Source organism: Salmo salar, chromosome ssa01 (assembly GCF_905237065.1).
Source record: "Salmo salar chromosome ssa01, Ssal_v3.1, whole genome shotgun sequence".
NCBI lineage: Eukaryota > Metazoa > Chordata > Actinopteri > Salmoniformes > Salmonidae > Salmo > Salmo salar.
Window position 1 is genome coordinate 152,470,268 of NC_059442.1, and position 11,357 is coordinate 152,481,624.

At 42.5% G+C, this 11,357-nt stretch overlaps 1 protein-coding gene across 1 annotated transcript in view; it reads right to left on the reverse strand.

The window, feature by feature from the left end:
• The window catches only part of LOC106568920 (protein CutA homolog), a 34,315-nt gene extending 28,145 nt beyond the window's left edge, over positions 1–6,170 (reverse strand). The window contains exons 1-2 of the mRNA XM_014139756.2: positions 5,796–6,170; positions 4,343–4,491 (exon numbers count right to left, since the gene is read on the reverse strand). Of these exons, the coding sequence (XP_013995231.1) occupies positions 4,343–4,491; positions 5,796–5,900 (254 nt within the window). The 5' untranslated portion in view covers positions 5,901–6,170. The remainder of the gene's footprint in view (positions 1–4,342; positions 4,492–5,795) is intronic.
• Between the last annotated feature and the right edge of the window lie 5,187 nt (positions 6,171–11,357).

The following is an 11,357-nucleotide window of genomic DNA, read 5'->3' on the forward strand; positions in this document are numbered from 1 at the left end:
TGAGAATTTTAGGACTTGGACACTGTCTCGTTGGCCTAACATTATATACTAATTTGACTTTGTTGTGATGTTTTTCACATTACCATCTCTCGTAAACACATACTATATAAAATAAAATCAAAGTTAATGTTTTTACATGCACAGGATACAGAAGGTGTAGTGAAATGGTAACTTGCATAGTGGAGTCTTTTGTTTAGACATGTAGCTAGCTAGCTAGCTAAACAATAAACCATAGCCCCAACTCATAACATTACTACCCTGAATCTGCAGATAGCTATCCAACCAGGAAAGGATTAGCTACACATACTGACCAGCTCATGTTATAGACATAAGCATGCTACATGGCAGACAAACATGAACTCATCTCTCAACATGTCCAGCCAATCCATTATCTCAGCCAATCATGGCTTGCGGGAAAGTTCCTGTCTCTTTCCGTGGCTAAATCAACTAGACTCATAATTGAACAGTTTTATTCATATTTACAGATGGCATACAAGTTTGTTATTAAGGTATATGAAAGTTCACATGTTACAGAAGGCATTTCTGCCCAAAAACGAAGTATGCGTTCAAATGGCTCTCCTGAGAAGTATTAACACGTGACATGCACCTAGTTTCCTAAAACAAGTCCCTTTAAGGGGCATCTATTTTTAATGACTTCTCAATGACCTGAAAAAGAGAAGCTATTTATGTCAATATTTTTTATAAAAATTTAGTCTATTGCAAAAGTTACATTGAATTCTGTTTTATTGTCAATGCAACCAAATATCAACATTTGAAGGAGATGTACCTTCTGCTTGGATAGTTCCATCTGTGCCACTGACTTAGTCTGGCTTTATTTCCAGCTTGTCTACAAATATGTTGGATTCATGTCTCCATCTTAGCCAAAAATCGAATTTGAAGAATAGGGGCAATGTTGTTACATCTAATGCCTGTTTACCTGAGGCTGATGCCACTCAGGTGTTTGTACGCGTGTACACATGCATATACACACACTCACATTCAAACGCACACACGTGCACATACACAGACACACACACACATACATACATGTAAATAGTGCCATACACGCACTCAAACGTATTCAGGGTGCCTTGCTGTTAGGATTTTTGTTGTACTTGATGTCTTTTGTTTTTTGCATTATTATTTTCTGTTTTTGTTAGTTTTTCTCTTTCTCTTTTGTTCCTTTTGATGGTTGTTGGTGCATTGGGGGATGGGGGGATGGGTGCTTGGAGGGTAGGGAATGGAATGATTTTATTCTATTATGACTTTTCTTTATCTCGGGGGGTGGGACTGTGGGGGGGGGTCTCGGATAGTAGAGGGGCAGCTCTCAGGAAACTGTGGGGGGGATTTTAGAGGGCTGGTGGCTTGGCGGTTGGGAGCTTGGGCCGGTGGCTGATAAGTCACTGGTTCGGGTCCCTGTTTTTTGACCTTGTTGGAGATCTGTCAACGTGCCCTTGAGCAGGACGTTGACCCTGGTTGCTTCTGTGGGTCACTCTGGATGGGAGTCTGTTAGACGACTGAATGTAATGTTGAGCGGCTTCACTGCAAGTAAATTGTATGTTTTAACATACATTTTTTTAAAGTTAAAGAATAAGACTAAATGAAATCAAACTTCTGCGATGAGTGACAGATTTATTTACAGAGCAATTCAGTTGAGCATTTCCTGTTGACATATCAGTGCAACATAATGTAAAGTGTGACCTAGGTTATTCTGAATTTTGAAGCCCACATACTGTATTCTCAACAATTTGAGACCAATTTGAGACCTCTTATGGGATACATATTTTCACACAGCCTCATCATTATTTGTTTAACAATTTATCAATTACTTTTCTACAGTCTAGCCAAATATGGAAGGTTTATTTCAATCTGGTAATGTTAAAAATATATTTGAACTAATTTCACTTCTGCAGAAAGTGTCTCACTGCCCTCACGTTTGACCATTTCCTTATTTCTTTCCACTGAAATGGTATAATTGTTAAAGAGAGATATCCTCTTTTTAATAAGTGTCTGGTGAGTGGCAGAATGAGTCAGAAATGATGTTGTAGCTTAGCTGAGAATATCTGCTTGAGAAAAAATGTTGTTCTGATACTCTCACTCTGAAAGTTTTTTAAGATGTACTATGCAGGAATTGCTGCACCATTTCCTGGTTGCTAAAATTCGAATAGTTCAGTTTATGTGACAAAACAAGCAAGCATAGTGTAGAGAATCATTGTACCATCTATACCACTTTGAAATATATATTCCAAAACCAAAAATATAGCATTTTCAGCTGTTTGAAGCTGGTGTACAAAATCAAAAGTAAAAGATGCAAAAAAACGACATTTAAGAATGGGACACAAAGAAAAAGCACACATTGAATAGATCTACCGCTTTGTTAGATTTGCTTTCAATGATAATGACAGATCTAAACATTTTTGTGTGAATTTGATCGGGTCGCCCAGAAAGTTACGTATTGCAGCTTTAAATATATATCTATAAATGTTATATTAATTCCAGTTTGTCTACAAATTAATAATTGATATGTTGGATTTACGTCTATATCTCAACCAAAACTCAAGGTTAAAGAATAGGACTAAATGGTGATGCAACAGAACAACAACCCAAAAGACAGAAGTAAATTGTCACGCCCTGACCTACTCTACCATAGAAAATCACATCTTACTATGGTCAGAACGTGACAATTTACTTCTGTCTTTTGGGTCGACCTCTAATGGAAACCCATTTCAAGAGACTCCCGGCGAACAGTTCTTGTGCTGACGTTGCTTCTAGAGGCAGTTTGGAACTCAGTAGTGAGTGTTGCAACCGAGGACAGACAATTTTTCCACGCTACGTGGTTCAGCACTTGGCGGTCCTGTTCTGTGAGCTTGTGTGGCCTACCCCTTCACGGCTGAGCCACTGTTGCTCCTCGACGTTTCCACTTCACAATAACAGGACTTATGGAAATTTGATGACCTGACTTGTTGGAAAGGTGGCGTCCTATGACGGTGCCACGTTGAAAGTCACTGAGCTCTTCAGTAAGGCCGCTCTACTGCCAATTTTTGGCTATGGAGATTGCATGGCTGTGTGCTCGATTTTAAACACCTGTCAGCAACGAATGTGGCTTACCACACTGCATCCCACTGCTGGCTTGCTTCTGAAGTTAAGCAGGGTTGGTCCTGGTCAGTCCCAGATGCTGCTGGAAGTAGTGATGGAGGGCCAATAGGAGGCACCCTTTCTTCTGGTGTAAAAAAATATCACAACGCCCCAGGGCAGTGATTGGGGACATCGCCCTGTGTAGGGTGCCATATTTCAGATGGGACGTTAAGCGGGTGTCCTGACTCTCTGTGGTCACTAAAGATCCCATGGCACTTCTCGTAAGAGTGGGGGTGTTTAACCCCGGTGTTCTGGCTAAATTCCCAATCTGGCCCTCGTACCATCACGGTCACCTAATCATCCCCAGCTTACAATTGGCTCAGTCATCCCCCCTCCTCTCCCCTGTAACTATTCCCCAGGTCGTTGCTGTAAATGAGAACGTTTTCTCAGTCAACTTACCTGGTAAAATAAGGGTAAAAAAAGAGCCAAACCCACTAATTTGAAGGGGTGTCCACATACTTTTGTATATATAGTGTAATATAAAGGGAGAGTAACCCTGCAGTAGCACAAAAAGAGTGAAAATACTGTTCACACACTTCTAATATCCCTTATTCGTAATCCTCCAAAACAATGACAAAACATAATTTTCCTCCCATCTAAATCATTCTGTCCTAAAATAATTATTCAACACTGCCGTGCCGCTCAGCCTCTCTAACCACTAACTCAATATCTAGGTTGAAGGTACCCAGGTTAGGACAAGCTAATAATTCCATGAGGAAGCTTTTGAAAATGAACAGATTCATGGGACCAGCGCCAACTAGCATCGCTGGTCCCATTGTTTAGAATTCTTCCTCATTTATGCAATGCATTATGGGATATTAGAATCTTCTTGTTTTAATCTCTGTTATCTTCAACCTAGCTCATTCTCAGAAAATGCTCTAACCCTAACTCTACCTCATCAAAAGATGACATAGTGTATGAGTGATCCTGTTTTAAAAAAAAAATTATTTCACCTTTATTTAACCAGGTAGGCAAGTTGAGAACAAGTTCTCATTTACAATTGCGACCTGTTCATTCATCCCACACAGTCGAAATTGCGTTCAAGGGTTTTCCCCTCATTTTGTTTGGGTGCATGATGTTGTTAAACACAACCATCACATTGATTAGCCTAGAAGCATTTCACCATTGATTCATTGTGTAGTTTGTGTGTGGTGGGGTAGTATTGTTTAGTTACAGTGTGATAATGGTAGGTTGGACTGTAGCCTACCGGCCGATGTCCTTGGCTGCCTGTTCATTGGGGCAGTTGATGAGGAGAACAGAGTGGTGTCCAGGTAGATAGCTCCCTGTAAAGGAAGAATGGAGCTTTCCACCCAGGAACCTCAGCATGGGATACATAGACATAGTCAACACCATTCCCTGGAGAAGAGGGAGGAGGAAGAACAGCAACACAATTCATTTCCCACCCACCTTGTGATCAGATTTTTTTAATTGAACCTTTATTTAACCAGGCAAGTCAATTAAGAACAAATTCTTATGTGGAATGTCGGCCTGGCAAGAGGCAAAAGGCCTCCTGTGGGGATGGGGGATAAAAAAACCCCAAAAAAACCCAATGTCAAACCAAATGGACAACACAGACAGAAGACAGTGGCAACAGCACAAATACAACAGCAAACAAACCGTGGATGTTTGTGTGAAGTATAACAACATGCTTCCTTACATAAGGCAACGCAAACTCCTGACATAGGGTGACAACTAGAAATAACTACATCTCAAAAATCTATTCATCTATGTGTCCTTTGAACTCCTCCAGGGACACCATGTCCTGGAGTTTTAGGGAATTCCAAGACCAGGGGTCTGAGTAATGACAGGACCTTTTTCCATGCTCGGTTCTAATGTTCGGGACCGTTAGCATAGAACAAGATTGAGATCTAAGCATGTATGTGTTTTCATTTCGAGCTAGAAGAGAGGATAGATAAAATGGCCGTTTTCCTAAAATGGCCTTATAAGTAACAATGTACTGATGGCATGCCACTTATGCCACATAACAAGTGTAATGCTTTCACATATCACACCAGGTAGAACAAATTGTCCTTAAAGACAGATCTAGGAGCAGATACCCTGCATCAGTTGTTAGGCTATTGGGAAAAATCCCACCTACTATAATCATATCTCTGAGTTGAGGTCACTTCAGGGCAAGTTGTGGAAGGAGTCAGGACATGGTCCCTGATGGTCATTCATTGGTCAGTGAACAATGCCAGGTATTATCCCTGCTGTCCCATCAGAATGCTGTGTCCGGGCTTCATCTTGGTGACTCTCTCTGTTCTCTATTTTCTTATTATTGTGCTCCCACAGCTGACTGGCTAGTTGGAACAGACAGCGGCCAATTTATAATCCTCTCTCTCTCGCTGCAGCCTCTCTCTGTATCTCTGCAAGCAGCATGGCATGAGATGGAGTGATTGGCATTTCACTAAATAACAGTGACCACTCCCCCGAAAAACGTCTGTGAATAATTGTTTTGTATGAGAGAAGCATTTCACTTTATTAAAATACATCTGTGACTATTTGGGGAGGGTTTTTCCCCCAGATATTGTATTGTTATAGGTAACTGATCTTATATAGACATTTGTGAATTATTGCAACAAAACTGCATTCCAAAACATAATTAATTTGCCATCTGGATACATTTCTTTAATTGTATTCAACAAAAATAATGAACTTACCATACAGATCACGAACAATCCCAAACGACAGAGAGTTTGAGCTAGGGACTGCTTGTGATATCGCAGGGACAGGAAGTCCATTTTACTGCCAGCAACAAATGTCATTCCGACCAAGAGTTATTCAGACTGTCAGGCCCGGGTTTGAGAGGGAGAGAACAGATGGCGCCTTGTGCGCTCAACTTGACCTGGAGAGGGTGGAGAGGATCTATAAGCAGCTATGCGCTTATACCCTCACCAATAAAGTTCTCGCTTCATAGTCCATTGCCCATTTCTTGTGAATAATAGTCTATTTTTAATGTGCTAAATCTGCAAAGTTGAACTTTTCTGCTGGTGAAGCCACATTTTTGTGGATAGATAAACGCAGTGACAGGTAGGTCGGATAGGACGGTCAATGACAGCACAGGAATCCGTGCTTGTCATTGGATGTTTGACACTTCCGGATACACCAGCGTCCAACCAAACACCGGCATTGAACATAGGGCGCCACCCCCGAACCCTGGCCATAAGCGGCTTTCGCTCCCTAATAAACATAAGTGCTTTTCACTGGATGCGAGGTAGAGGCTAGAGAGGTAGGCCTGTGTTGTGTGCAGATTAAAAATATAAACGGTTTTATTTTAGTGGGTGAGTTAATACTGTGGGGGGGTGGTCTTTTTGCCCGAGATGCAGATGGCTATATCGGTCTGCTAATACAGGACTGTTAAAGGCCCAGTGCACTACTTTATTATTTTATTATTATTAAGATTTTACAGGGGTGCTGCAGCACCCTCAGCACCCCTGCTTCCCGCAGCTATGCCCGCTCATTTGAAAGGAACAATTGAGTAGATCTGCCAAAATATATAGACCTATGATAAGACATTTCCATGAACCTGTTCAGAAAACCGCATCAGAACATCAACAACAGAACCATGGTTAAGTGTATTGAACAGGCAATTTATCATTATAAAATAGAGAAAATGTTTTATGATAAGAAAGTACATGCCCTAAACATATTGATATACAGTAACTCACCTGTTGCATCATTGTAACAAAGAGAGTCACACACAGAGAATACATCAATGTTAATTTGAGGAACTTGTTTTCCTTTTCAGACAATACTGTTGTTCCTTTATTCATCAAGACAATACTGGTTTTGTCCCAAATGGCACCCTATTCCCTATTGGCCTTTGTCAGAAGTTATGCACCATAAAGGGAATAGGGTGCAATTTAGGACACAAACACTGTCTTCCTATAACCCTCAGAGAGGAGGCACATTTAGGGCATGGTCGAGGAATTTGACAGGGCACACCCTTTTACTGCACAAACACAGATATTGTAACTAAGATCCTACTGGAAGATGAGAGGTTTACATCAAACACTGTCTGTGGTGTGATAGTGTAAGTCAGATGTTATAAACTGACTCCAATAATTATATGACTAGGCCTATATGCCATTGTTAGTGTTATGCAGCCGTTAATGACGGTGATACAAAACCGACAAAGCAGAGAAGATGATAAGTAAATGGATAATAAACAGCTCCATGATTTCCCCTGGTTGAGTTATAGTTGATAGCAGACAGTCAATTGACTTCTGCTTTTCAGGAGGATGAACCAGAACCAAACACCCGTCACAAAGGGTCTTGTCTAGAAGGGATACAGTTTGTCAAATTGAGGTTAAAATATGTTGTTTTTTTTGCATTTTAGCTCACCCTAACCCTAAATATTTTTCTAACCTTAACCTAATTCTCCTAACCTGCTATGTTAATTATCCTAACCTGCTATAAAAAAGTCCATTTTTACAATGGTTGTATCCCTTCTAGACAAAACTGTCTCAAAGCCTCAAGTCAAATCTGTGGTGCCAGAATGCAGAGTGGCCACTAGATGACGGTGTGGGTTCACATATATTCTCCTTCAGTCTAATCCTGCCTCCCAATGTAAAAACCTGACATTCAGGGTACTCAATCCCCATTTCAAAATAGGCAATAACCAGAATATTCTGTAACGAAACAAGGCTTGTTCCAAGAATGAAACTAGTGTGACTCATCCGTCCTATTCAATCTCCCTCCCCACCCCTGTGCTTGTGTGTGCATGTGTGTTTGGCTGGCTGTCTCATCCTGCTAGGGGGCAGATCGGAGAGTTCACAGCAGGGTGCGCCATCAAGGCCACAGCCCCCAGAACAAACCAATTCACTTTCCCTCTTAGCCGACTCACAGGCTTCATTTGAGAGGCCTGTCAGAAAGCTCAGCCACTTAAGCCAGTGTTCCGCAACATGAAAGAGGATGACCGAAATAGAGGGATGGGTGGGTAAAAAAGGGAGAAAGGGAGAAAAGGGAATTAGGGAGAGAGGCGTTTGATCTACTCGTTCTGGGGCGTAGCTTGGGGAGAGGGGTTATGTTCACTCTGTTTATGGTCCCTTGAAATGTGTCATTCAACAAATCCTTTTTATTTATTTATGTTTTTGTGTATTTCATCTGTTTTTACCAGCAGACTTAAAGTGGAATGTGGAGAGGCAGATAATGAGGCCACACGTCTAAACATACAAGTGAGGAATAAGTTAAAGAAAGAAGAGGGGGAAGAGGGATGAGGGGAAAAATTGAGAGAAGGATTGACAAAGGAGAGGAGAATAGAGAGAGAGAAAGAAGAAAGGAATCATGAAAAGAGCAGCGGAACAGTCAGAGAAGACAGGGTGATTAGTAAGAGCGATGTAGAAACTTTCAATACTTCAATCTCCTCCCTCTGTGTGTAGGTTGAGGAAGGGATGGTAGGGGTGGAAGGGGGAGTGGTAGGGGGTCAAGTGGGACCTAACAAAGGGACTCCCCAGTAGTGATTAGAGATTAAGTAAGAGGAGGCTGCTCCTCCCCATTGAGATAGGCAGGGAGTTGTTTTTCTCATCACTACTCTGACCCCATACTCTGGCTCTAACCACCTTTGAACCACCACCAACGTCCTCCTCTTGGACAGAGTGAGTGAGCCATCCATCATGTTATTCCTGGGGTGGGTTGGCTCCAGCCTTGCTGCCTATACTTCTTCAGTCCCTGAATGATGACTCAACCACAGCCACAACAACCACTGACTGACTGGCTGTGACAATAACAGTGACAATAATGCTACTGCTCTGTGCAATGACCACCAGCATTTTCAATGACATTCCTCCTCAACCCTGCACACATTTGGCAGACCATTTCTTCTTGTGATAATGAACAATTGAATTTGTGCATTTTCATGTCATGTTATCTACCATCCTTTAAAAAAAAACATCCTTCCTGCTAAAATGTACACCTTTCAAATGTATATATATAAAAAATCGCGCTAATTGGTTGAGTGGTGCCAGGAAAATAACCTCTCCCTCAACATCAACAAAATGAAGTATCTGATTGTGGACTTAAGGAGACAGCAAAGAGAGCACACCCCCATCCACATCGACAGGGCCACAGTGGAGAGGGTGAAAAAGCTTCAAGTTCCAAACCTGAAATGGCATATCCACACAGATAGTGTGGTGAAGAAGGCGCTGTTGCGCCTCTTCAACCTCAGGAGGCTTAGGAAATTTGTCTTGGCCCATCAATGCCTGGTACGGCAATTGCACTGTCTGTGACTGCAGGGCTCTCCAGAAGGGGGTGCAGTCAGCCCAACGCATCACCTGTGTCACAGGAAGGCCAAGAAGATTGTCAAGGACCTCTAGCAACCCGAGCTACGGCCTCTTCACCCCGCTACCATCTAGAAGGCAGAGACAGTACAGGTGCATCAAAGCTGGGGCCGAGAGACTGAAAAACAGCTTTTATCTCCAGGCCATCAGACTGTCAAATAGTCACCACTAGCCCAGTACCCTGCCCTGAACGTAGTCACTGTCACTAGTCGGCTACCAACCGGTTCTCTGCCCTGCACCTTAGAGACTGCTGTCCTACGTACATAGTCATGGAACACTGGTCACTTTAAGAATAGAACACTGGACATTTTCATAATGGAACACTGGTCACTTTAATAATGTTTACATACAGTTTTACCCACTTCATATGTGTTTATACTGTATTATAAACTGAGTGGTTCATGCCCTGAATGCTGATTGGCTGACAGCCTTGGAATATCAGACCATATACCACGGGCATGACAAAACACTTATTTTTACTTCTCTAATTGCATTGGTAACTAATTTATAAGAGCAATAAGGCACCTCTGGGGTTTATGGTATATGACAGAGATATCATGACTAAGGGCCGTATCCAGGCAATCCGCGTTGCATTGTTAGCCGTGGTATAGTGGCCACATACTACACCTCCTCGGGCCTTATTGCTTAATTCTAGTCATGGCTCATCCTATATACTGTAACTAGTGCTGTACACACCTTTCCTATTCATATACAGTGACGGAAAAAAGTATTTGATCCCCTGCTGATTTTGTACGTTTGCCCACTGACAAAGAAATGATCAGTCTATAATTTTAATGGTAGGTTTATTTGAACAGTGAGAGACAGAATAACAACAACAAAATCCAGAAAAACGCATGTCAAAAATGTTATAAATTGATTTGCATTTTAATGAGGGAAATAAGTATTTGACCCCCTCTCAATCAGAAAGATTTCTGGCTCCCAGGTGTCTTTTATACAGGTAACGAGCTCAGATTAGGAGCACACTCTTAAAGGGAGTGCTCCTAATCTCAGCTTGTTACCTGTATAAAAGACACCTGTCCACAGAAGCAATCAATCAATCAGATTCCAAACTCTCCACCATGGCCAAGACCAAAGAGCTCTCCAAGGATGTCAGGGACAAGATTATAGACCTACACTGGAATGGCTGGAATGGGCTGGAATGGCTGGAATGGGCTACAAACCATCGCCAAGCAGCTTGGTGAGAAGGTGACAACAGTTGGTGCGATTATTCGCAAATGGAAGAAACACAAAGAACTGTCAATCTCCCTTGGCCTGGGGCTCCATGCAAGATCTCACCTCGTGGAGTTGCAATGATCATGAGAACGGTGAGGAATCAGCCCAGAACTGCATGGGAGGATCTTGTCAATGATCTCAAGGCAGCTGGGACCATAGTCACCAAGAAAACAATTGGTAACACACTACGCCATGAAGGACTGAAATCCTGCAGCGCCCGCAAGGTCCCCCTGCTCAAGAAAGAACATATACATGCCCGTCTGAAGTTTGCCAATGAACATCTGAATGATTCAGAGGACAACTGGGTGAAAGTGTTGTGGTCAGATGAGACCAAAATGGAGCTCTTTGGCATCAACTCAACTCGCCGTGTTTGGAGGAGGAGGAACGCTGTGTATGACCCCAAGAACACCATCCCCACCATCAAACATGGAGGTGGAAACATTATGCTTTGGGGGTGTTTTTCTGCTAAGGGGACAGGACAACTTCACCGCATCAAAGGGACGATGGACGGGGCCATGTACCGTCAAATCTTGGGTGAGGACCTCCTTCCCTCAGCCAGGGCATTGAAAATGGGTCGTGGATGGGTATTCCAGCATGACACTGACCCAAAACACACGGCCAAGGCAACAAAGGTGTGGCTCAAGAAGAAGCACATTAAGGTCCTGGAGTGGCCTGGCCAGTCTCCAGACCTTGATCCCATTGAAAATCTGT